The sequence below is a fragment of the Hemicordylus capensis genome, chromosome 4 (genome assembly GCF_027244095.1).
Source record: "Hemicordylus capensis ecotype Gifberg chromosome 4, rHemCap1.1.pri, whole genome shotgun sequence".
Classification (NCBI taxonomy): domain Eukaryota; kingdom Metazoa; phylum Chordata; class Lepidosauria; order Squamata; family Cordylidae; genus Hemicordylus; species Hemicordylus capensis.
The window spans coordinates 14592858-14620406 of record NC_069660.1 but is presented as its reverse complement, the minus strand read 5'-3'; the positions used below and the strand labels follow the sequence as shown (position 1 = coordinate 14620406).

The 27549-nt window shown below is 43.2% G+C and overlaps 1 protein-coding gene across 6 annotated transcripts in view; it reads right to left on the bottom strand.

Annotated features, from left to right (window-relative positions):
* LAMA5 (laminin subunit alpha 5) overlaps positions 1 to 27549 on the bottom strand; it is a 362437-nt gene that overhangs the window by 139112 nt on the left and 195776 nt on the right. For all 6 annotated transcript variants that reach the window (XM_053245482.1, XM_053245481.1, XM_053245483.1 and 3 more), the window contains 7 exons: positions 9207 to 9322; positions 7708 to 7826; positions 5077 to 5167; positions 4016 to 4150; positions 3582 to 3638; positions 3286 to 3426; positions 2324 to 2461 (listed from right to left, as the gene is read on the bottom strand). In XM_053245482.1, coding sequence (XP_053101457.1) covers positions 2324 to 2461; positions 3286 to 3426; positions 3582 to 3638; positions 4016 to 4150; positions 5077 to 5167; positions 7708 to 7826; positions 9207 to 9322 — 797 coding nt within the window. The remainder of the gene's footprint in view (positions 1 to 2323; positions 2462 to 3285; positions 3427 to 3581; positions 3639 to 4015; positions 4151 to 5076; positions 5168 to 7707; positions 7827 to 9206; positions 9323 to 27549) is intronic.

Genomic DNA, 27549 nt, shown 5'->3' with positions numbered 1-27549 from the left:
GTCCATGTACAGCAGATGGTTGATTTGACTTGATGTTTTAGATGTTTGGTATCCGAGGCTTGTTTTGTTTAGTATTTGTGAAAGTGGGGTCATGGCAATTACAAACAATAGAGGGGATAGTGAGTCCCCTTGGAATATGCCTCTTCTAATGCTAACCTGTCCAAGTGCCTCGCCATTGATTGTTAACTGTGTACTCCACACGCTCATTGATTTTTAAATAAATATCTGAATGTTTTTGCTGACACCAGTTGTTTCTAAATATTTTAGTATCCATGTGTGAGGCAATGAATCGAAGGCTTTCTTGTAGTCAATCCATGCAACACTTAGATTTGTTTTTCTTCTCTTGCAGTTTTCTAAAATCATTTTGTCAATCAGCAGCTGGTCTTTTGTGCCTCTGGTGTTCGGGCAATTTCCTTTCTGTTCAACTGGAAGCTGTTTGTTAGTTAATAAGTGTTGCATCACTTCATCTGCTATTATTCCATTTAATAATTTGAACATGGTTGGCAGGCAGGTGATCGGTCTATAATTACTTGGAACTGCACCTTTTGCTGGGTCTTTCATAATGAGATGAGTTTTCCCAGTTGTTAGCCATTGTTCAATATCACCGCCTTTCATAATGTGATTGAACTGTTTTGATAGTTGTTTATGAAGGCTTGTTAGGTGTTTAAGCCAGAAGCCATGCAGTTCATCGTCACCTGGTGCAGTCCAATTTTTAATTTTCTTTGCTCTTTCACTTATTAATTCTGGTGTTATTATTAGATCTTGCATTTGTTGGTTACATTTTTTGACCTCTTTCATCCAGCCTGCTTTTTTATTATAATCTATTGGATTGTCCCATAATTTCCACCAGAATTGCACTGTTTCTTCTTTATTTGGTGTTTCGAAGTTTCTTGCAGTTTCTTCTTCTATGCTTTGGTAGAAACGTCTCTGATTCGACTGGAATTGGAGATTCTGCCTGTGTTGTGTAATTCTGGCTTCATATCTGCTAATCTTCTTTGACACTGTTGTTATTTGCTGCTTTATTATTTCCAGGACTTCTCTAATTTTCCTTGACTCTAGGTGGTATTTTTGGATCAGATACTGTTTGGTGTTTTCATTCTTCAGCTTCTTGTCTTTCATATCTTTCAATTTACTAGCATCTGATCTAAGCCTGGAGATTTTATTTTCTAATCAAATCTTCCATTTAGGTGATGTACTGCTTTCTTTTTTGACAGGTCCACTGATCTTATATCCGAGCTCTTGTGTTGTTATTGTTGCTGCACTGTACATTAGTTGGTTTGTTTCTTGCAAATTATTGGCTGTTATTTCTGCAAGTGCAGCATTAACATCTTTTAATGCCTGAGCAAGTTGTTTTTTGGCAACTGTTTTTAGAGCGGGAAGTCGAACCCTGGTGGTTGTTTGGTTCATGTGCTCAGTTATTTTTTGCTTTAGTTCTTGTTGCTTTTCTGTTAAAAGGCATTTGGGTTTTTGAGGTGAAGGCAAAGGGGAGGTTGCCTGGTTTTGATTTTGAAACAGTTCAGCAACAGTGGCATCCTCTATTTCCAACACCTGCTCCACCTGCTCCTGAGCAACTGCTTCAGTTGGTGGTAATTCTTCTTCCATATCTTGAGCCTGTGTTGCTCTTTGCAGTTCTTCCAGCTCAACTCCTGTGAATACTTTATTTCTTATTATGAATCTTCTCTGGTCTGCTAGCCTTTGTTCTGTTATTTCTGTATTTGGATGCTTCTCTTTCCAAATTTGGTACATTCTTTTTAAATAACCTCTTCTAGTTGGACTAGACTTGTAATAGCAGATCATTATTTCCTTGTTGGCATTTTTTGTATATTTTTTTCGGTTAAGCGACAGTAACTTTGCTGTCTCCAGCCCTGGTTGCTCAACTGAAGATCCTGAGTCCTGTAGCCCACTTGCCACCAGATGTCCAGGGACTATAGCACCTGGCGCAGTCCTTGTTGACCCGGGCGACGACCGATCCGGTATAGATTTATTAAAGTTACATCTCACCATATTGTTGATGGGAGAGGCACTCTTTGTCTGGCTCCTCTGGTGAGACCTGTCCAGTATGGTTGGACCTCTGGCATAGCTCTCACCTTCCTCAGAGCACACAAGCCCCAGAACCACGTCAAGGTAGTGCCTCACTGGGGGATGATGATGATGATGATGATGATTACATTTATTACATGCTTGCACATGTCCAAATTTATCTTTGCAATTGTGAGGTTTACAAACTTGCATTTCCCGAAATGAAAGCCCAGACATTGCGCACATTTGTAGAACAAGCTATTGCTGAATCCCGCAACAATAATCTGCTTCTGTAGGAACTCACGTTGACACAGTGGGTAGCTGAAGTAGCCAGGGGCACACTGATTACATGCATAGCCTTCGAATCCTGCTCGACACAGACACTGGCCAGTCTCATTGTCGCATGTGCCATCATAGTAGCCAGGACCTGAGCACTGGCAAGCTGCAGGAGTGGGGAGGAAATAAAACAAATAAGTAATTTGGTGTTTTGGGGGGGGGGGTTGCATTTGTATGCCTTCTTTTTTAATTATTCAATTCAAGACACTGTACACTGTGTTCCCTGACAATCCCACATCCAGATATTGACCAGACCCAGACCTGCTTCGTTTCAACAGGATTGCAGGATTATATGCTTTCATTCCACATCCTAGGGCCATTCAACGCGCTCCACACTACACATGCCCCTGCAGTACTGAAGGTACCGATCCTATTTATCAGGCTTTTAAAATTCTAGAGCAGGGGTGTCCAACTGCTGTTTTTGACCTGCAGCTCCCATCATCCCCAGTTACAGTGGCCAGTAGACAGGGATGATGGGAGTTGTAGGCCAAAACAGCAGTTGGACACCCCTGCTCTAGAGAAAGGTTTCGGGAAGGTCCAGTCACAGTTCCTTCTTGACTGAAAGTTTCAGTATGTTCAATATCTTGTTCAGAGTACATTGATCTGAGCAGCTATCATTGCGATTCTTGCATTACAACAGTAACCAACCTTAAGTACTAGCTTAACCACCTTAATAGAATTTGCTCACATTTGTTCCTTGTTACCTTGTCTCTCCTTACCCTCCCCTCCCCTCTGTCATCTTCCTGACTGCTGATTTTGGACTATAAGTTCCTTGGAGGTTGGGGCTGCATATATTACTTATGAAACTCTGTCAAGGGATGGCTCTGCAACTATAAAGACTAAACAAACGAACTCCCTATTCTCTCAGCTCTCAAGAGGGAGAAATAGCCTGTAGGCTCATCAGCACTCATTTGGGCTTCCGTTACTCACATTGGCAACTTGGTCCATAGTACCCAGGCACACACTGATCACACTGGGTCCCTTGAAAGTTGGGCTTGCACAAACACAAACCCGTTTGGGCATCTTTCCGGCAGGCATTCCCTCTAGTCCCAGCAACGTTGCAGTCACAGTCTGGAAAAGGGGGCAAAGAGAGCGGGGTGGGGGGGAATGGTTAAGTGTGCTCATCGTACAACAGAACTCTAACCACCAGGGAGATAAAAGTATCATAAATGGTTAATCCTCATCATCTTGATCTCAAAAAGGGAAAAATTAACATGAAAGCTTACTTATTATCTGCCCAGCTGGAAGGACCTGCTCTCCAGTGTTATTGGAGGAGTAAATCACTAAATGGGGAGAAAGACAATGCAAATATTAATTCCATAATCAAGAAATAATCAATAAGAATCCTCCCAAACTAAATCCACGTTAAAACAACAACACATTTGCATTCCAAAACATCACTTTCCCATTAAAGAATTCCATCATTAATGCCAATCCCATAAATTATGTTCAACTATTGAATGAAAGGCATTGAAACACCTAGTGACTTAGACGGTAGAGGCCAAACCTGCTCACAATAATCCGCAAGATTATTACAAAACTGCTGACAATAATCCACCACCAAAATAAGAGGCCTGAAATTGATGCTTGTGGGAGACAACAATGCCTAGTTCAGCCAAGACCACACTGAAAGATCCACGACTGTGTTAGTAAAACATACGATAGCAGTGTGGGAAGTCCACGTAACCATCTGCACAAGAGTCACAGTGCTCCCCTGTGTAGTTCGGCTTGCAGTAACAGCGGCCAGTGAGGTCCTCGCAAGTGCCATCCATGAAGTCTGAGTCACAACTGCAACCTAGGAGGAAAGAACATTACTTTAAATTCCTTGTACCAGCTCAGGTCTTAGGCATAGCCAGCTTTGTCCGGGAGTAGGGACTGATCAGCTGATCACAGTGGAGTTGATGAGGCTCTTGTAGTGGGTGATGTGTACTATTAGCTAAGGTGACATATACCTTAGTCATTCCTTTCTGATTTCCTTCCTGTTCATCTTCCTAAGGCATTGCCTAAAAACAATACCTTGTTGACATACTGACTAATGAAGCACTGATGCAACGGAAATAATACTGCCGCTTCTGAAAAGCTTGACTAATTTAGCTGCATGGAGGGATCAAATTTCAACAGTCTTCCCTTCTCCCGGAAGCACTCTGTGTCACTGAAAATATGTCCCTGAAGGTAATGCAACCCCATTGCACCAGTGCTTCATTAGTCAGGATGTCAGCGTCTCTTAATCAACAATTTCAATACATGGTTCTTACTACAGGTTTAGAAAAATCAAAATTCCATGATCATCACCATATAAAATGTTGACCCTAGCAGTGCAAAGTACAGCCCAGACTCTATGGGCAAGGTCCAGAGAAACCTTTGCAAACTCATGATTTTGATAGCAGTACACATGGATAACAGTGCAGAAAGTCCATGTAATCATCCACATAAGAGCCTGTAACTGCGGCTTGCAGTAACTGTGGTCAAGGAGGTCCTTGCAGGGAAACCCATGCAAAGCACCAACACATAGGCGGGGTGAAAGATATTTTTTCTTCCAACAGCAGTCCCTTAGGATGCTGCTCCAGAGGGTCTCCAAACTTCAGGGGGAGCTTTTGAGGGATGCTGCCAGAAGAGGAAAGTATAAAGTCCTCATGTGCACAGAACACTAATTACAGCACTTCAGTTCCCAGCCTATATTTCAAAGGTATATATAAAAGGTACATGAGAGATCATACTCACGATAACAAATATATGGCGAGTCTACTGAATGATCAGGGGATTTATAGTATCCTGGACTACACCTCTCACAGTTGATGCCTGCTGTGTGATGCTGAAAAATAAGACACTCTGTATTACCTATCACTAAATCAGAGTCATAATGATTTAGGGCCAGTTTTCACATGTGAAGAGGAGTAGATATGTGCCAAAAGCATGCCCACCCTGATGTCACTGAAGGACATCTTGACATGCCATCTAGGCATATTTTGATTGCGTATAGGGGCTGTTCATCTGAATGCTCCATTTAGTGTAGGGGCTGTTTCTCTAATGCTCCTTAACACATGCTCCAAAACCCTGGATTGGAGCCCCAATAGGGCATGAGGACGTTCTTCAGTGACGTCAGGGCGGGCATGCACTTGGCACATCTCTGCCCCTCTTCATGAGTTTGGGCCAAGTTTCTGCAAACTGGCCCTCAGATAGACAAGAAACTAAATGGAAGAAAGAAAATTTGAAACAATCTCAATTACAACTTATAAGCAAGTACAGGTGGACCACATTATCCACGGATTCCATATCCACAGATTTGCATATTCGCTGTTGGGAAAAAGACACCTGACTTCAGCATACACAGGGTGGGGGGGAGAGAAAGGGGGGAAACATGCCAACCTCACATATCCACAGATTGGAGGTGGCCAGAAATGACCATGGAGGTCATTTCTGACCGCCATTTTATTCAACTGAGCCATAAAATGGCTCCCATCTTTGTTAAAAAATAGAAGAAAACAACTACTGATTTTTGGCTGATTTGAGGGCACAGCATGACTCAGGGGGAGCAGTAGGAATGTGCATGGAACTGGCTGGCCCGGTTCAGTTTGAGTCCGGACCGGACATGAACCCAACTGGGCAGGTTCAGCCCAGAACTCCCTCAACCCCCCCCGGCTCAGTTCAGTGGGGTTCACAGACCTTTTAAAAATATATATATATGTATATATGTGCATGTGTGTATGTATATATATGTGTGTGTGTATACACACACACACACCTTATCCCCCTCAGGGGAGTTCCTGGAGGTGGCGGGAGTTCTGCTGAGGTTTCCCCCCTCCCCCGCTAGCTCTCCTTATGGCCCCCTCTGGCTGGTTCAGCCACACTTCGGCCTCCTACCCTTGGCATGGCAACCATTTTGGAGGCTGTGCACCTGCGCAATTGGCCTCTGCATGGGAGCATGCAGAGGCCAATTGCGCAGGCCCGCGGCCTCCAAAATGGCCACCGCGCTGAGGGGAGAAGGTTGAAAACTGGCTGAAGAGTGGCTGAACCGGCCAGAGGTGGCCATAAGGAGAGACGGTGGGGGAGGGGGAACCTCCGTGGACACCCACATCCCCGCCACCTCCAGGAACTCTCCTGAGGGGGATAAGGTTAAAAATAAAACTACTTCTTTCAAAAAGGGGGGGTTTGAGAACCCCCGAACAGTTGGGGGGTATTCAGTCCAGGGTTGGACTGAACAGGGGATGGTTTGGTTCTACCCCGAACAGTCGAACCGAATAGGTTTCATGCTGAACATGTTTGATGTCGAACCTTTTTGCACATCCCTAGGGAGCAGCAGAGCACGATAAGAAGCTCCCATACACAACAAAAGTTCAGCCAATTTTCAGCCATTTTTGACCAATTCTAGGCCAACCGGGAACCTAACCCCTGTGATCCCATAGGATCCCATAACTCAATATTCACGGTTTCCATATCCGTGACTGCAGCCCGGAACGGAACTCCCGCGAATATCGAGACTCTCCTGTGCCTATTTCAGAAGCAGCTGGTTGTTTACTCTTTCTTCAAAACCCCCAGCATAGTTAACACATAAACTATATGCTGGTTTAAGAGGAACCTTAGACACTAACTGAGAAGAGCTTATTTTCGCTGAACCACTGAACTGTGGTCTTCCTCTACAAAACTATATTTAGAATACAGGAAACTGGGGATCAATCCTAGAGTGTTGTGCAGAAGAACAGCCAATCAGCTTCTCCGTGCAGGTAAAGTCACATGATTGCAACTTTCTCAGCAACATACTTCCTAAAATCCCATTTGTGCACACCACACAGCTTTCATCACATAGCAAGTCTTCCAATAAACTTGGATCAAAAATCAGGATATGTGTCCAGGAATGACACCATGGGCACTGTTAGCATCCTAGATAAATGTAGTAACTGTGGGAAAATAGAGATGTATTTTCCCACATGTGGGGCAGACACTAGTAAATGCTGATTTTCCCAATTTTTACATGGCTGCACTGACTTCTGCACATTATCAGGTCCATGGTCCACCATGGATACATCTAATAAGCAGGAGTTTTACCTGCTAACTGCATGTGTGAAGCAGCCCTTGATCTCTGAGACACACTATAATGATCTAACACATCAAGAGTAATTGGCTATGCCTGGAGTATCCCACCTCAGAATGGAAGGCTGAACATTACTCATTTTAGAAACCGTCCAGCTCTACTACTCTAGGATATAATTTAATAGCAGCAAAAGTTCACATTTCCTTTTAAAAGCTCTCCATTTTTTCACTGTCAACAGTGAAGACCTTCACACTGGCAATGCAAATAGCAACCTGAGACACACAAAAGTTCTTTGTTCCACAGTGCTTACAGCTAAGCCTTACCTGGCAGTCAATGCACACACCTCCTCCTTCAAATTGGCCATCATGGTTTCTGCTAGCCTTGTGATGGTCAACCTCTGGGTCATAGTAACAATCAAAGGCATGGCCATTGCAGTTACAGGCTGAAATGACAAGAGAAACAAACTAGAACGTGTACATGCTCCAATTCTCTATTCTGAGAAACGACAGATATATTTTGAACTATACTATGTTTCCATTGGAATGATTTGGTGAGACGACTCTGCATTGCACAAGGTGCATGTTCAGCCTCATTTTAAAAAGCTGGTAAACCACACAAGTTTTTTCATTGCTGCTGCAGTCTTCAAAATAAGACTAAATATTTGAATCTCAATATCCAGCAGTGCTTTGTCAGTCATCTGATTGAATCCAGAAACAAAATACCAAGGAACGAGAAATGTTTTGGAGCAGGTGGTGAGATCATTTATTCATAGCTTAACACTGAAGGAGAAATACTACTCCTTCAACAAAAGCAGTATTCATGTAGCTACCCAATGTGCATCACTTTGCATTTTCTTACAGAGTTTCATTTGCACTTGTTGACCATTCGTATAGTTTGGAGAGGTACTTTTGAAATTCTTCATAGTCTGCTTGGGTTTTCATGATCCTGAATAACTTGACATTATCCACATATTTATCTACTTCATTGATAATCTCTTATTCCAGATAATGCATGAATAAACTTAAATAGTGCTGCTCCCAATCCAGATCTTTTGGTGATCCCACTTCCTCGCCATCACTGCTCAGTTAAATCTGGCTTTTTTGTTGTACAGTCATCCCGCTAGGGTTCCGTTCTGGCAGTTTGGTTTTGATTGCTTTATTGTGTTTTTATGATTTATGTGGTTATTGCTGTTAGTCTTCTTTGATAAGAAACTGCATTGATGAGCGGTTTGGTTTTGATTGCTATATTGTGTTTTTATGATTTCTTTGGTTATTGCTGTTAGACTTCTTTGATGAGAAAGGTAGAATATACAATTTTAAAAATATAAATAAAACATACACATACAACAGTGAAAACTGTTTATTCCTACCCTCTACTTCTTCTTTAACTAGTTACCAAACCATAAGAGGGCCTGTCTTTGTAGCCATTTGTTTTCTCTAATAGCCTGGTGTAGTATAGAATGGTGCAGTGTACAGTAGCCAATCAGGTCCATTTGCTGGGTGAGCAAGAAATACTGCCAACTAGTAAGCAAGTGGTTAAATTCAAAACCATGCTCAGAACTCTTCCTTCCACTTCCTGCAATGGCCAGTGAAGCACGAAAGAGTGAGATTTCTGCCCTTTTTGAACCTTGCACATGAAAGAAGCACAGACCAACACAGGACACCAAGTAAATCAAATGTGTTCATTTCTGTTTAACACAACTTCCTGTGACATGAATACCTAAGAAGCTAGGGCGGGGTGGTTGCAGGGGGAGGTGGTGGAGAATAGCTCAGGAAGCAGCAGGAAGGGAAGAGGAGAGGAATAATCTATCCATGTAACTTACATTTACACTCATTGGCGCTGTCAGTAGTGGCTGGTTTCCATGGCAGCTGGTTGAAGCCTGGGCAGCAATAATCACATGACCCACCACAGGTGTTGTGCTGACAGTCACACTGTAGCCTGGCAAACAGAAGATGAGTAAGCTGGATTACTCTTAGGAGTAGATAACTGGACACTGCAAGTACATGAAGCTTGGAATTAAAGGTGGATGCAGGGAAACAACAAAAGAGGTCGCTGATTCAGGAATCTTCTTTGGACATATCTTACCTTGGACTAATCACACTGCCCCAAACACTGGAATGCACAAGTATATGACAGTATTTACCCTCTTTGTCCTTACAAACCATCATTTGTAAGAGCCCCTGGTGGCGCAGTGGTAAAACTGCCGCCCTGTAACCAGAAGGTTACAAGTTCGATCCTGACCAGGGGCTCAAGGTTGACTCAGCCTTCCATCCTTCCGAGGTCGGTAAAATGAGTACCCAGAATGTTGGGGGCAATATGCTAAATCATTATAAACCGCTTAGAGAGCTCCGGCTATAAAGCGGTATATAAATGTAAGTGCTATTGCTATTCATTATAGCTCTATTCAGACATTACATTGTTTGTGTATACATACATGTCTCTGTATACAAGTACATATACTTGTACGAATGACTGTACATGTGTTCGTTTTAGGAGTGAACCTGGATACACAGGCCCATCAAATGCATGGTACAGATAGGAGGTGTACTGCTGTACTTGCGTTCAACATGTGAATAACTGTATATGCATACAGATCTGTACAGTGGACACTCAAACAAATGCTGAACATAACATGTAAGCAGAGCGTCTTATAATAAACTCGGGGTGCTTCCAGGTAGAGGCTTTTTTGTGGGCTTCTGTTTTCTCTTTTGCATGAACTTCATGTGAAAGAGAAAACAAGGCTTAAGCATGCAGCAATTCTCCCAAGTGTCTTTTTTAATACTCAGCACTATTTTCCATCCACACCAGGGGGCAGAAGGTTGCCAACTGGTTGGCAATCAGAACAATCAGGACAATAACTTTGTTTTAAGAATCCAAACACCTCAAACCAGCAGTCCAAATTGATGTACAGCCCTATCTCAAAACTTGTGATTCTCATCTCCCCCACCCCACCCCACCCCTTCTTGGTGAGGGGGAATAGTCCAATTAGCAGCAAACAATACTGGCCTCACTTTTTAAAAAACCACTAAAAAAATAAAATAAACTATTAAACTATGACTGGAAGTAAAGTGGCAAAGGTATGCTAAGGTGCATACTTAAGGTGCATATTAGGGAAGTGTGTGGCTGGCGGTGGCCCGCTTGGGGAAGCAAGTAGGTGGCTGGCGGTGGAGGCCAGGTCGGGAGGGGAAGGGGGAGGGAGGGCAAGAAGCGAGACTGGGGCAGGAGGCGGAGGGAGGGAGGGAGGGCAGGAAGAGAGACTGGGGAAGGAGGCGGTGGGGGAGTGAAGAAGAAACAACCAACCAATTGAATTCTCCCAACTAAACCCCTAAAAGTAAGTAAACTACCGCACAGATGCTCTATGCGGGTTCAGCTGGAAATAATGATTTCTCAATTCTCTGCAACTGAAGGAGAAGAATCGGATTCTGATAACTGATATTACACTCCCAAGGGATAGACGAGTTGGTGAAAAACAATTGTGGGGGAAAACTAAATACAAGGACCTTCAGATTGAAATTGAGCGGCTCTGGAAAAAGAAAACAGTAGTGGTGCCAATAGTTGTTGGTGCAGTACCAAAAGAACTTGAACACCATCTTGACACCTTGGGCATCGATAAAATTACAACACATCAGCTACAGGAGGCCACACTACTTGGGACAGCACGAATACTACGACGCTATCTTTAATTTTTCTTTAATTATCCTAGACCCTTGGAAAGGGCCCGATAATTAAAGTACCAAATCCAGTCAATAACATCTGGTAGACTGTGTGTGTGTAAGTAAGTAAGTAAGTAAGTAAATACATAATGGAATTTCCCCAGAAAGCTAAGGAAGGAGAAGCTAATCCTCCCTCCCTTGCTATAATGCTCAAGTTGAGGGTGAGCTGTGCAGTTTGCTGTGAGCCAGCCCTAAAACCAACTCCCTCGATAGCTCAACAGCACTCAATTTTAAGGCTGGCTAGGGGTTTGGGGTTTTTTAAAACCCTCCTCATGCTTCAGCCTTTGAAATGGTGGCTGCTACTGTCCTACCTCCACAATTCTGTCCTTCCCCAACCATTGCTTTGGTGGGGGTGGGGGTGGTGAAGTGAATTTGAGTTTCTCCTTTGTCCGCCAGTTTTCATTGGGGGAGGACTTATTAGGTATTTCTGAGTGGCTCAATTTTTTAAAAAAGATTTTTGCAATTATATTTTCAGAATTTCCTTTTTCCTTGTTAGTGCTTCCTGCTTCAATAAATTCTCAACGGAGAGACTGCAGGAAGGAGTGGGAAATTCCTAAAGACAGATTGCATTCAAGCATGATGCAAAATTATGTTTTAGCATTACATGCACAAGCAAAGCTAAAGCAAGCTTAGCCTCATCAACACTTCCTTCATGAGCAAGGGGAGGGGACTATTGCCTCATTCACATGTAACACAGAACTGAGGGTCCAATGGACACCCCCTCCCCCATGTGCTTACTTGTCTGCATTCGAATGAAATGGACAGGAGCCTAATTGCAGTCAGGGAGACTGCAGAAAGGAGAGGGAACTGGCATAATGGATAGCCCCAACTGTAGGGGAAGAATGACAGTTCAACTTTCATTAGCAGAGCAAAGCCAGTTTGGGGAGAATTTAGCCAAGCAAGAGGTCTGAAGACCGTTCTTTAAGTTTGAAGAACAACAAGGATTTATTTAGAAGGATAGGAAAGCTGAGCTTAAGATTGAAAGGGGAGAGAGACAAAACAAACAGCCATCTCTGGAGAGACAAAGTGAAGACTAACTGGAAGAGCAAAGAGGGGAGGAGTCCAGCACTTTTATCCATGACCCCCAACCCTCCCCCCAGTGGTCACTATGAGACACTGCAGCTGTGAGCTGATGCTGCCAGGGTCCTAGCTCAAACACCTCTTCTCATCGGCTCGTGCTGCTGTCTATAAGTCTCAACCTCTCTCTCAAGGTGTATCCCAAGATAGTGTTAAATAGGTCAAAGTTCTTTTACTTCTATCTCACTATTCAGGTGCTTTATTATTTCAAGAGCTGTCCTCTCTACTTTCATAACAAATTATCAAATCATCAACAAAAATATGACTATAGGTCCATCTGTTGTCTTTGAGCCTTGAGTACAGGCAAGGGTCAGCCTTTCCTTGGGTAAATCCCTCACTGACTAGCAACTGGTTTAATTTGACATTCCAGGCCCTTGCAACCTGCTTTAGTCCATAAATAATTTTCTGCAGCTTGCATACAAGTTTTTCTTTACCAGGTTCTACAAATCCTGGAGGCTGTTCCATATAAATATCTTCTCTGGTGTCTCCATGAAGAAATGCAGTTTTCACATCTATGTGATCCACTTGCATTTTCTTTACTACTGAAATGCTTAGGAGTGTCCTTACTGAGATGTGTTTCACAAAGGGAGCAAATGTCTCATCATACTCTTCCCCATATATTTGCAAGAATCCATTTGTCACCAGTCTAGCTTTGTAATGCTGGACATCTGTTTCTGCATTTTGCTTAATTTTAAAAATCCACTTGCACCCGGCAGTCTTTCTTCCCTCAGGTAGCTCTGTGATTGTCCATGTGTTATTTTTGTGCCATATCTTCTTTCGCAGCTTCCTTCCAGTTTTGTGCTTCAGTTGCAGACTAGGGATGTGCACAGTCCGGAGAAGTCCGGACCGGCACCGAAGGGGGGCCTTGTTTTTAGGGCGGGGAGGGCTTGCTTAGCCCTCCCGCCTCCTTGCCCCCGCCAGCGCCCGTATTGTACAGTAAAGGGGCGCTGGAAACCAGCCCCCCCGCCGCGGCGAAATAACCCCTAAAACCAGCCAGCCCTCCCTCCCTCCCAGCTAGCTGCCCGCCCGCCCACCCACTCACCCAGTCGCTCACCCGGTCGCTGGATAAAAAGCGAGAGGAGCTCCGGCACAGAGCTCCTCTCGCTTGGAAGGCCTCCAGCAGAATGGTGGCTTGCGCGCATGCGCGCGCCGCAAACCACGCCGTTCTCCGGAGGCCCGGTCTACCCGCCGGGAAAGGGCCGGGTAGACCGGGCCTCCGATCGCTGGGTAGACCGGGCCTCCAGCGATCGGAGGCCCGGTCTACCCAGCGATCGGAGGCCCGGTCTACCCGCCGGGAAAGGGCCGGGTAGACCGGGCCTCCGATCGCTGGGTAGACCGGGCCTCCGGCGATCGGAGGCCCGGTCTACCCAGCGATCGGAGGCCCGGTCTACCCGGCCCTTTCCCGGCGGGTAGACCGGGCCTCCGGAGAACGGCGTGGTTTGCGGCGCGCGCAAGCCACCATTCTGCTGGAGGCCTTCCAAGCGAGAGGAGCTCTGTGCCGGAGCTCCTCTCGCTTTTTATCCAGCGACCGGGTGAGCGACTGGGTGAGTGGGTGGGCGGGCGGGCGGGCAGCTAGCTGGGAGGGAGGGAGGGCTGGCTGGTTTTAGGGGTTATTTCGCCGCGGCGGCGGCGGCGGGGGGGGGCGGCTGGTTTCCAGCGCCCCTATACTGTACAATACGGGCGCTGGCGGGGGCAAGGAGGCGGGAGGGCTAAGCAAGCCCTCCCCGCCCTTAAAGACATACCCCCCACCCGGACCCGAACCAGGCAGGGCCGGACCGGTCCGGCAGTTCGGCCATTCTTTGGAATGGCTGCCGGACCGGTTTGGGCACACCACTATTGCAGACAAGTTATCAGTTTCTTTCCACGTGCTTGGTTCTTGAAACCTTTCCCCCTTTGCAGTGTAGGAAAGTCTCTTAGGTGGAACTCCTTTATGTTTTCGTGTTGAATGCTGCACCCTTTGTTCGTCAGCAGCTTCAAGTTCTGTTGAATCGCTGCCAGGTGTAAAACTTACAGTGGATCCTTCCTTTTGGTCATATTGCCTTGATTCTTTCTTCAACTGAAAACTGGGTTCTAAGTTTGGACGTTCACTAGTAGTTGGTTTTTCATTTTCACTAAAGTAAGCTACACTGCATATTTTAATTGTTTCTGTGGCAAGATCTAAAATCCTATATCCTTTACATCTTATGGAATAGCCAACAAGTATTCCTTTCTCAGATCTACAGTTGAGTTTGGTCCTTTTGGTATATAGGTGTATGCTTTAGATCCAAACACTCTTATATGATTCAAAGTGGGCTTGTTGCCATGCCATAACTCATGTGGCGTTGTTCCTGTGGCCTTTGCTGGCAATCTGTTTTGCGGGTAAGTAGCAGTCATCTCTCCAAGTAAGTAAGTAGCAGCCTCTCCCCAAAATTTAGTAGCCAAACTAGCATCTACAAGCATGCATATGGTCATTTCCATAAGAGAATGGTTCTTTCTTACCACCACTCCATTTCGCTCCAGAGTATAAGGAACAGTCTTTTGGTGTTCAATGCCCTCCTCCTTTAGGAATTTTATGACATTATTTCCAGTGTATTTGCCACCATTGTCAATGAGGAAGTTCTGTGGCTTACTCCCAAACTTGTTGCTCCCTTTTGCAACATATTCTTTTAGTCTTTCTAGTACTTGTACCTTTTCACTTAACTGGTATGTATATGTGTATCTAGAATAGTCATTAATGAAAGTAAGAACATATTTATGCCCTCCTGATGTATTAACTTGCATAGGTCCACAATCATCACTATTAATTAGATCCAAAGGATGCTGTTTCTTTTTCTTTGCGTGGAAGAAAAGCAGGCCATGTTGCCTTTGCTCTTATAAAGCATGCACACTTTGATTCAGTGCTGCAGGGGGCTATTTTTAGAGCCTTTACCAAATCCAACTTTTCAGCTTGACACATTATTTCGGCATCTCTATGGCCTAACCTTCTGTGACACAAATTCAGACATCCTTTGTGTGTGCATTCTTTCAGAGTTTTGGCCTTTTCAGTCACATATTCTACTTCAAACAACCCATCCTCTTGTAAAATTGCTTTCAGAAGCAGTTCCTGTTTATGAGTAATGAAACAGTGCCTTCCTTTAAATTTTACTTTGTAGCCCCTTTCTGTGACATATTTTAAGACATCTGACTTGTTTCTAGAGTAAGATAAAGTAAAATGTGAGGTCAAGTCGATTTCGACTCCTTGTGCCCACGGAGACCTTTAGTTTTCTTCGGTAGAATACAGGAGGGGTTTACCATTGCCTCCTCCCGCGCAGTATGAGATTATGCCTTTCAGAATCTCCCTATATCACTGCTGCCCAATATAGTACTGGCAGAGATTCGAACTGGCAACCTTCTGCTTATTAGTCAAGCATTTCCCCGCTGTGCCACTTAATAGGCATGTACAAAGCTTCTTCAATTGTTAATCTAATGGTTTCTCCTTTCTCCAGTTTGCAGAGCAGCTGTGCAGATCCTTTCCCTTCTGCGTACATCAGTTTTCCATCTGCCAAATATACAGGGATTGTATCAAGGTTTATAAATCTCTTCCTTTCTCTAATCAGGTTGTTTGCAGCACCTGAGTCAATGCAAATCCATTGCTGAATTTCTCAGACTTGGCTTCCAAAACTTCATCTGTCCTTGCAAGGTATATCCTTTGCCTATTAGCTTAAGACCCTGATTGCTTGTAAGTTCTGTACTCTGTATTCCCAGATGACTCACTTTCTTTGCAACTTTGTTTTGCTTGTCTTTTGTCTGCAAACGCTTTATTCTTGAGACACTTATTCTGCAAGTGTTTGGGGCTTCCACAAATAAAGCATTTCTTATTCTTTGCAAGGTTCTAAATGCTTAAAAAACTTTCATTTGGTTGCCTATCATCCCTTCTGTGCAAATAAAAGTCCACTAGATAGTCAATTACAAATTGTAATTCTGCATCCTCCTTGACTTCCAAGGCACTAGTCACACTACCAAAGTAATGTGGCAAACGATTCAACAGCAATCTTATCAAAACTGCATCTAGCATGACCACCCCTTGAGCTTGCAGTTGCCTACTGTATATATTTCTTAACATTGCATTTATGTGCTTGGACAAACTTTCTCCTTCTCTAAGTCTCCTATTGCTCAGTTTTCTTACTAGTTGAACTTTGGAAACCACAGACTTCTTTTTATATAATCCCTTTAGAGTTTCCCACATAATCTTTGCATTTTCTTTGCCTCTTAGATGCACTAAGATTGAGTCACTCACTGCCAAGCAAATCATTCCTGTTGCCTTTCCATCTGCTCTATCCCATTCTTTCTGCTCCTTTCCTGCATTTGCAGGACGCTGGGAGTGCAGAACACTGCCAAGTCCATGACTCTTGAAGAACATCTTCATCTGGAAAGACCAGAGCTCGTACTCAGGATCTTGCAACTTTCCAGTCATCTGGAATCCTTGTGCTGTCTCCATTTTCAAAGCTTTTCTCTTGGCTTTGCTTTCTATTTAACACTCTAGGCTTTTCTCTTTTATTTATTGGCTTCTGGGCCAAGAATGGCAGTTGAACCATTAGCAGAGCAAAGCCAGTTTGGGGAGAATTCAGCCAAGCAAGAGGTCTGGAGACAATGATTTATTTAGAAATTACAAAAGGATAGGAAAGCTGAGCTTAAGGCTGAAAGGGGAGAGAGACTAAACAAACAGCCATCTCTGGAGAGACAAAATGGAAACTAACTGGGAGAACAAAGAGGGGAGGAGTCCTTCACTTTTATCCATGATCCCCAACACCACGCCCCCCCCCCCGAGTCACTATGAGACATTGCAGCTGAGAGCTGATGCTGCCAAGGTCCTAGTTCCAACACTGACAACCAATCACATGCAGAGGAGCTTCCTCCCTCAACTCACTACAACCTGAGGTTTCAAACTGGAGTTTGTCAAGGGAAACAGGACTGGGGTTTAACACATTTGTACATACAAGTTTGTCAACCTCTGGCTCCTTCAACTCCGGTTTCCCCTTACGTGCAAATGTGGCCCATGCTTGGTTTAGAATAAACCAGTTTCCCATTATATGCAATTTGAAAAACTGTAGTTTATTCTAACCACAATTAGTTACAAAGAAGATTTGGGAAAAGGAGCCTATTTCAGATCCTGATTTGTGAACTAACTGGCTGACGTTATAGGGAAAATTACTCAAAGTAGTCCCACTGAAATTAAAAGGACAAGTTAGGCAATGCCTAATGAAACTACTTCGAGTAATTTATCCCATCATGTCAGCCACTGTGATTAAAATGAGCCACATTCTTCAAAATCTGGACAAATAGGACAGTGTGGCTTATTCTAACCTGAAAGTAAAATACTTCCGTCGCCTTTCCTGGAAAGTAAAAAGTGAAGGCAGACTTATGCAAGCAGAAGACTCTCCTCTCCTCTCCTCTCCTCATGTATGTAACACTAAACTATGGTCTACAATTGCTTCTGCATACCATCATAATTTTTCTTCTTTTTACATGTTTGCGTCTTATCCTGAGCTGAGAGCATAACAAATAATAATGGAGCATCACTGGAGACTACTTAGAGAATATTGTTTCCTTTTACAATCTCTTGTCAAAACTGTGCATTCCCTCACCTTTTTTGTTGTTGTTGTTGTTCACAAAAACATGTCAACTGTCCTACCCTTCCCTGGTGCTTTAATTTAAGCTTTCTTTAGTTTATTGAGTTTTGTTTCGGTTTTTTGACAATTCGTTCAATAAAACAAATCAGGGTCCACTCCAACAAGAGTTTCCCTGCATGAGTCCTGCTGAAAAGAAAGGAAGATGCACTTGTGTGATGAATCACTGCCTAAATCTCATTCATTTCAATGGGAGATCTGCTAGAGAAGCTCCCTGTGGATAATGTCCTTCCTCAGATTTCATCAGCTGAGACTTGCACCAACTAGACAGGCAGTGCTGGAGGTAGTAGGCAAGGATTAGAATCATGGTGCTGATTTATTAAGAAAAGTGACATCATGACAGAAACTTCCACTCCACAGAACTATTATACCCACCCAACAAAAATGCTGTCTGTTGTTTCAGACTGATGGATAATACAGTATGTTCCAACTTTAATCTGTGCAATTACTCATTTCCCCTCTGGGCATGCCTCTCCCTCCTATGGCACACGCCCGCACTGTTCTCTTATTCAAAACACAGGGCTTAAAAATAGATACATTTTCTATAAACCATAATAAATAGACAGGGAGATGTAATCTACAGTCTTTTTGAGATACACACCCATATCTTTTCAAAGAGCACCTGAGTTTGCATGTAGAATCAGCAGTAGATAGTAGGGGTAAAAGCAATGGTCTAATATCTAAGATCAGAGGTCGGCAACCTTTTTGAAGTGGTGTGCCAAGTCCGGAGGCAATGCCCAGAACTTGCTGGCCATGCCCCCTACCAGCCACACCCCTTCCACTAATGTCAGGGTTGGAGCCAGTCTGCCTCCTTTCCTCAAGATCCTCAGGATCTTTTCATCAGTTTGCAGCCAGTTCACTAGCTAGCCGGGCTCCTATATGGCTCAGAGGCCTTTTTAACAACAAAACAGAACAAAACCAAAACCAAAAACATCCCACCTCTGAAGGAGGAATTCTCCAAATATCTGTGAGAAGAAAGCAGGAAAGGGATCAGTCAGTTCTTATTAGGGATGTGTACAAAATAGATTTTGCAATTTGTTTCAAGCTCAGAACAAATAACAAAATCCTTGACTTGGTTTATTGAGAAAGCGGCCAAAAGCCAGCTGTTTCAACGAATAAACCTCAAAATACTTGAAATGTGTTTGGCGCCATTTTGAGGCCCATTTTTCCAGGGAGAATTGGTCAACCAATTGGGGTCGGAGGGTAGACTAGTCCTCAGAGGCGGGCCAATGTGCCAAGTCTGGGATGGAGGCCTGGTCTACCCAACAACTGCAACTGGCAGACCAGCTCTCCGCGGAAAAGCAGGCCTCAAAAGGGCACTCAAATGACTCGAAACACGTGAAACAGGGCTGTTTCATTTCAAGCTCAAAACATGCCCTTTATTTTTTGTTTCAAGCTTGAAACACTCAAAATGTCCCATTTCAAGCTCAAATTGATTCTAAGAATACTTAGTATTTGCATATCACTCTCAGGTATCCAAAGTACTTCACATAAATTATCTTATGGTAATTTTACTTTAATCCTTCTAAAAACCCTGTAAGGTAAGCATTATTATTCCCATATTCAAATGAGGAGCCAAAGAGGGAATAGCTTGCTTAAGGTCACCTAGCAAGTTCATGGAAGAAGTGAAATTCAAACAAGAGCAAGGGTAGTCCTGATTCAAAGCTCAGTCCCTTAATTACTATGCTATGAAATCACTCTCCCAGTGGTTTCCATCACTCATGAAAGTGAAAGACAATTTTTTAGAAAATTGTTGTATGAGCAGTTTCCCATTAACATGTATAAGCTGAGTGCCATGCACCTTTTTCTTTGATCAAAATTCAGACAGAAGCTGCACTCAGAACTACAGCAAAACCTTCAGAAATTTCACAACTCATATGCATTAATTAGGATCTTCAGAAACATGCTTACTCATTATAAATAGGAACAATCCAAAGAAGCATAACTGAGTCAGCATATTCTCTTAGCCAAGAAGGGGTGCATAAGCTAATTGAGAAAAAGGAGATGGTCAGAGAAAATGCTCCCTTAGAACAAGAGCCAACATCTCAGTTCAAAAGAAATTGCTATATAGATACTCTCAATGGATATGAACTGGCCCAAGAAGGAATGATAAAAATGAGTAGTGAGCATTAAAAGCCAAGGAAAGGGACAAAGAAAACACCTTCGAGCCTCATAAGAGGGAAAATATAAGATCATATGAAGATGACTCGCTAAATCAGGCCAAGGTGCATCATTCTGTGGCAGCAAACTAGATGCTTCTAAAAACCCTGATCTTGAAAACATGGAGGGCAGGCACCCTGATGAATTTGGCTTTGATTGCCCGATTTTGAAAATTAGGATTGTATCTTTAGGAATGGCATTGCATGATTTTTTATTTCTCTTATGCATTTATGGTTAATTTTTTATGCTGCCTTTCTTTAACAACAACAAATCTCTATATTTAATTCTCTTGGGACATGCGTGCCCAGGATTTGGCGGCGGAACTCTTGCGACACGCTGCGAGAGTTCCGAAGTGAGGACTGAGGAGGAGAGGGGGTAGAAAGTGCCGGCAGTGGCCGGCCGGCCGACGGGCAAAGGAGGGAGGAGAGAAAGGCGGCTGGCGGGGGGAGAGAAATGCGACGGTGGGTGGGGGGAGAGAAAGGAAATCTTTTACCGTGGTGATTCTCTTTATTTAGCAGGGGGAGAGTAACTAGCCCTATCCACCCCCAGCACAGTACTTCCAGTGACTGTTGCTGGTGTGTGTCTTATGTTTCTTTTATAGAATGTGAGCCCTTTGGGGACAGGGAGCCATCTTATTTGTTTGTTATCTCTCTTTGTAAACCACCCTGAGCCATTTTTGGAAGGGCGGTATAGAAATCGAATTAATAATAATAATAATATCTGGTTGATATTCTGTACAGCAGTATGCTGGTGTTAGGAACCTGCCAGGGCTGCCGCACAATGTGGAAGGCAGCCCTGACAGTGTTGTGCAATGATTTAAAATAGCAGCCGTACAGAGTTGCTCTTTTAAGTTGCTGTGCAACAGCCTTGAGGCTGCTTTTCATGTTGCCCAGCAGCCTCAGCAGGTCCCTAATGCCAGCACACCGCTGCACAAAATGTCAGCCACTAATCTTAGTTGACAATACCACTTATACCAACCTTTACATAAGTGTCATGTGATCATTTGATTTATGGCTAGTAGACCAGTGTAAAATTCATTCAAGCATAGGGGCTAAAATTCCTGTTTGGTTTGTAGGTAAAGTGGACAAAACAAAAGAGAATGAGATGAATCTTCTACAGCAGGTGTAGGGCAACATGTGGCTCTCCAGATGTTGCTGAACTACAGTTCCCATCATCCCCAGCTTCACAGATACAAAACCTCCATTCAGAGGCCATGTGCCTTCTGCAACTAGGGCAGTATGATGGAGAAAAACTCAGTAAGTAAAGCTTCAGAGAGGGAGAAACAGCAGTAGGATGGGGGCCCTCTGAGTCAGATATTGGCAACTCTAAACTGGACAAAGAAACCTGGCGCATAAATTGACTGAAACCACTGAGAATTATGTTTGCAAGACATCACAATGCACTCAAACAGGTTTAGTACTATCAAACATGAAATTAACACATTAACAACTGTGCCATTCTCATAGCCATGGAACCAGTATAAAACAAATTATTAAACACGGAGCTAAGCATCTGGAGTTCCCCGGATGCTTAATTTTTAAAAAAATCAAAAATTAAGTTTCTAGCCACAGAAATGAATTAGCCGCAGTCTCCCAGCCCCAGCTGCAAGCTGCCAGGGCTGGCAGACGATTTTAAAAACGGGGCTAAGAAAGCATTAACTCTCTTAACCCCATTTAAGGGGGTGGGTGGCTTGGTGTATGTGGTGCAGAAGCGCCATTGGGATCGGATTTGGGAGCAATCCTGGTTCTCATGCACAGGCAAGACCAGGCTTGGCTTCATTAGCCTGGCAGTGTTTGTTTAACATCCATCCTGTAATAGATTTCACTGTTGGCAAAATAACCACTAAAAGAGCTTCATGTTGCGATTAGAATTTGCTGCCTGCAGAGCAAGAGCAGAAAGCTATGACATCCCATGGCCAAAGGTCCCAACTTCCTCCTTGGGGGATAAGGAAGATGATCAAGCTAGTAATCCAATGGGAATCTAATTTCTGTAATCGGGCAACAGCAGGCAATGTGCAGGGGACTTTCCAAATTACTTCAACGAACCTATCAGCAGTTATAAACAAAGAGCTGCCTGCCTCTCTGATCCAGTTTGCTATCTTTTGTTAACAGAATTCCTGTCTGGGAAACTATCTGTGTATATCTCCTGGCTGAGCAAGGAATTCACTTCAAAATGTGTATATACAAGAACACCGCAAGGAGACAGACTAGCAGCCGGTAACACAATCCTCATTTTCCTTCTGGTACATCTGAATGCATATCCACACTTCTTTCTAAGAATTTAGCATAGAGCCCTGTCACCATTTCCCTATTCTGATCTGTGCAGCTAGGTGGATAGGAAAAAGCACCAGAACAGTTTATGGCCTTGCTACTCTGGTTCTGTCCTGAAGGAGGGTTGCTCAAAAGCAACAATGACTTCCCTATAATCAGATGAGATATAGAAGAGGCACTGCAGGGAAAGATCTAACAAGACTGGACAAAGCCATCTACATGCTTAGTGATGTCTCCTGTTCTCTTCTTTCCACCCCATTCTCATGCTTCTATTTATACACAGAATTTATTATCTTTTTATTCTCCCTGCCTGCATGTGCATGAATACAGTAAGAATGAATATCACTGTCCATGCTATAATTAAATACACCCAGGGAGATAAAGTACATAGACAGTAATACCTGAGTTCTATTGAAGTCATTGTTAGAGTTTCTGCCAAGCGTAGCTGAACTTGGAATTTTCCCCAAAATGTTTTTCATACTTTAGGTAGAAAGAAGTCTCTCCCTGTTGAGGAATGTCTGTGCTGTACAGCTGTTTCATTATGCAATATTGCTAAAAAGCATTAGATGTATCCAAGCAGTGCTAGAAACTAAAAACAAATCAATTCAACTTCTTTAAAAAATTCTTTTGAGGAAGGGCAAGCCCACAAATACTGGGGAAAAAATCCAATTCTTTAGAGATTTAATACTAGGCTGGGCTTCACTGGAATTGTTACTTGATAGCAGGGGGGAAAATAAAGGCACTGAGCAGCACCCAAACCAATGATGCCATCACATTTATTTATATCTATGTAAACCACTTTGGGAACTTTTGTTGGAAAGCAGCATATAAATATTCATCATATTCGTATTAGAACATTTCACATGTGCAACAATTTTTCCTGATCCTCTCCTTTCCTCTGCTGCCCCTGATGAGTGTTCTTGAGGGTCTTCCAGCTCTCAGGCATATATTTGAAGAGGCTTAGGGGGCAGATAAGGGAAAGTGGGAATCAGGAAAAATCATTGTGCATGCAAAACATTTTAATATGAGGGCAGTGTTAGTCTGGATGATGCTCATTGTTTGTAGGGAGAAACAGGATTCTTTGAGCTTTGCTTAATACACAAGGCCTGCTCAGTTCCCACACTGTCAAGACCCTGAACAACTTACCAGATAACTCAACCAGTTCAAAAACAATAAGGCCATGGACATTTTGAAAAATCAATAGTTAGGGAACTAACATCTAGAAAAGACTTGCATTTCAAGTTTCTAGGCTAAAATATAAGATCTACCAGAGCTGGACCTACCATTAGGCAGTCTGAGGCAGTCTGTCACAGACAACAGATTTTGGGGAACCATTAAAAATGGCCGAAAATGGACAGTTATTTAGCTGGTAATACTTTGCCATTGTTGGGGTTGCCATTTGGATTTTCTGACTCAAGCATCAAAATGCCTTGGGTTATCTCTGGATACAGATAGATCCAAAGACAGAAATGTAATAATTTTGACATTTTGAAATATCTTCCTGTTGGGTAACCATGAGAATTTTCCTCACAGCAGAATTTGAATTGATCTGTTCTTGTTATTGTTTTCCAGTTTAAGCCAAGCAGATGATAATAAACAATTTAACCAAATATGCTTTAGTGGTAAGAATTAGTGGTAAACAGTAGTTATTTTACCACTACACTAAGCACTAATTTGGCATTCAGAAAATAACAACAATTATTGTTTTTGTTATTGTTATTATTATTGTTGTTATTCCCAGGGCAGCTCTCAGAGATAAAAGAGAAAGAAAGATTAAGATGAGTAAGCAAAGCCAGGTCCACTTTATTCAGGTAGAGCTGTAGCTGACAAACCAGATGCAGCATGCAAAAAGACGCTTCTGGCTACTAATTTAACTTGAATATCCAAGGATAACATCAGGTCCAGAGGAACTGGTTACAGTAGACCACCAAGAGCTCTACCACCTTCACTCCAAGGCTAGGTTGTAATGGACTGAAATCCTACTGACAAGAGACCCTACTTGCAGAGTGATTTACTTCTCAACATGACGTAAGAAAATAGATTTGCAACCTAATTTTATGGACATCTGGAAAAGCTTTATTGGCAAACCAAATACTTCTCGCCAAACTGCATCATGAAAGTGACTGATGGCATAAATGTACATCAACAGAAATGCTGCCAATGCCACAACTCCTTTCCATTAGCATTCACCTGTCCATGCACTTTTGCTTCATGTTCATATCAACATCACAGTATGGAGGCAGATATTCTCTGCCTTCCTGTGTTACACTCTCTGGAGAAGCAAGGAATCCATATTTCAGTGCTCTTTCAACACACAAGGGAGATGACCTCCTATTTATGGAGTGGTGCAAAGGATTGCTTTATCAAGCCCAAGAAGGAATGACGCCCAATTTTCACCAACACAGTGCATTGACATGCAAACTGCTGCACAAGGAGCTGGACAAGTGAAGGAAAGAATCTTTTCATCTCTCCTAGGTGAGCTGGAATGAATATTCCCTCTCACCTCTCTAGGGTACCTGGGATTTTTCAAAGAAAGAAACAGAGGAAAATTGGATCTCCGCATTGAATGCAGATGACTTCCTTGCCTTTCCAATATCAGTAATGAGAAAGGAGCCTTTGCTCATCCCATCAATTCTTTATAGAGAAATGTTGTTTACATATAGTTAAACTATGGTTGCAAATCCTGGCTAAGAAGGAATCATGTTTAGCAGTAACTGCCGTTAATGGCTGTGCTGATTTAATGCTGAAGTGTGTTAGAGGCAGGGGAGGGGCTTGTGCCAAAGAGGGGAAGGGGCTAGAATCAAGGACATATAATACTACAGCCCATTCTCATTTAAGAAACTGAACATTAGAGCTGCATTCTCTCTCAATCCTAGTGAAAGAAAAGATTCCAGCTGCACAGATAAACACCATGTCTTGTTATACATGCATTTGGAAACTCTGACATTCTCCTTGACTTTGCAAGACTTGATATGGAAAAACTGCATCATCACAAGGCAATGAACTCTAAAAAGAAGTGCAGTGTTTTTTTGAAGGTATGTTGTATTAAAAATCTTGACCTATAGAGTCAAGACTCTTCACCACAAAATGGATGGTTCAGCCTCTCCTGTTCAAAATGTGTTTAGTCTATTCTAAACCAAATGAATGAGTCTGCAACACCAGTGACGAAACAGCTTTACAGGCTTATAGCTGTAGCTTTCTACATGTAAGGAAATGGCAAATGCTTTTCTCTTCAATATTAACTGCTGTGCTTTTGGTCACAAATCTGGAGATATCATGTCAAAGAAATAGCTAGGTAGATATTAGGCTGCTGTGCATAAAGGAAGGAGAAACAAAAGCAAGTCTTCTATCCTTTTCTTATTTTTTTCAGGGGGTGGGGGGCTGTGGGGGAGCAAAACAACAACCACCACCAAAAAGTAGAAGAATCTGTAGCTAGGTCTCATTTCGACCTCTCAACATTTTCCGAAGGCAAAGAAAGAAGCAACATTTTCCATTCTGGTTATCTCCCCATGAATGTGGGAGATCAGAGATAAGAATGGTCTCTTATCATTTCTATAAGTGTGTCTAAAAATTCAGACATGACGAGGGCCAGAGAATGGAACCAAGTTGTTCTCCTGTTAACTCAAGAGAAAAGTCTTGGCCATGTGTCAGGTTAATAACATGCTTTAAAACCTTTCTGAGATGAGGTATTACATGAGAGCTAAAAACGTCTAAGGAAAAGTTATCCCCAACTTTCATTGCTCTTGGAAAGTGTGTTTTAAGCATCCCCCAAGGATGTAGGGGTTAGAGTGTCAGACTAGGACCAGGGAGACCCACATTCAATTCCCCACTGAGCCATGAAATTCATTTTGGTAAGTAACTTTCTCTCAGCCTAGACTCCTCACAGCATTGTTGCCAGGATGAATGGAGAACGAACGATCTGTATGATCTGGAGCTCCTTAGAGAAAGAGCACGATGTAAATGCAGTAAGCAGATGCAACAATACTACAGAGATCTGGGTAGTTCTAGTAGTTGTAGCATTTGTATAGCACTCTAAAGTGTTCAAGACACTTTACATGTGTCATCTTGCTGTAATCCTTACACTCTGTAAGGTAAGTGAGTGCTTTAGTCCCCATATTTCAGGTAGAAAAGCAAGAGCTATTAATACACACCAGTTACTAATATGAGATATTGTGAAAATGTAGATGTTTACAAAATAGCTTACATTGCTCAAAATCACTCAGAAAACCTTGGAGGCATTAATTTTCAAAGCCAACAAATCATCATCAACAACAACAAATAAACCACAGACTACCTGAATAAGGACCAGTTTGTGATGAATAAACCTGCGTTGATGTTCAAAACAGTGATCATGTAATGGATTGTTATATTTGCTTGAGTAAATGTGACCATCAACTAACATCCTACTTTGGGAATCACTGTTTTGGTAGGTCATGAAACCCCACAAGTTTCAACACTGGATCAATCTGTTCCCTTCCACCGGTCAACTAGGGGAGTGAATGTGTGTTGTAGGGCGAAGAAAATGGTTTTCTTACAGTGGCTCCATAAGTGCCTTTGGGATTCCAGTGAAAATATAACTGTCCACCACACACATTGGTTTCCTTTATAACATATAACTTGGTTCTTACCATTCAAGACATTTTGCTTGAATCAAATTCAGCCACATACGTGGTCTGATACTGTGGCATACTATAGTCTAGAGAAGGGCTGTGCACAAACCTGTACAGAGGCCCTTTTCCAGGCCTCCAAACGAGTTTGAACAACTGGCGGTTCAGTTGGTTCCAAGATGGGGGAATACCTTTAAGGGCAGGGGAGGGTGCTCTTACCCCTTCCACCGTAATTCCCCCGCCGGCGCTACACTTTTAAAGGGTCTGGTGGGGCAGTAACACACCTCCCTGCCACCGCACTGCCTCGTCAGACCAGAAGTGACAGGAAGTACCGGTGGTCCGGCCAGTTCGAAGGCAGGGGGATAACTTTAAGGGTGTGGGGAGGGTGCTCTTGCCACTCCCGCCGCATTTCCCCCTACATTGCTACAATTTTAAAGGGTCTGGTGGGGCAGCAGCGTACCTTCCTGCCACCCCATTGCCTCGTCAGACCGGAAGTGACAGGAAGTATCCGATGTGCATACTTCCTGTCACTTCCGGTCCATGCTCCCCGCCGATTCTATGCACATCCCTAGTCTAGAGCAGGGATTCTCAACGTTGGGTCCCAAGACGTTATTGGACCAACTCTCATAATCCCCAACCAAAGGCTACTGGGGCTGGGGATTATGGGAGCTGAAGTCCAATAACATTTGGGGA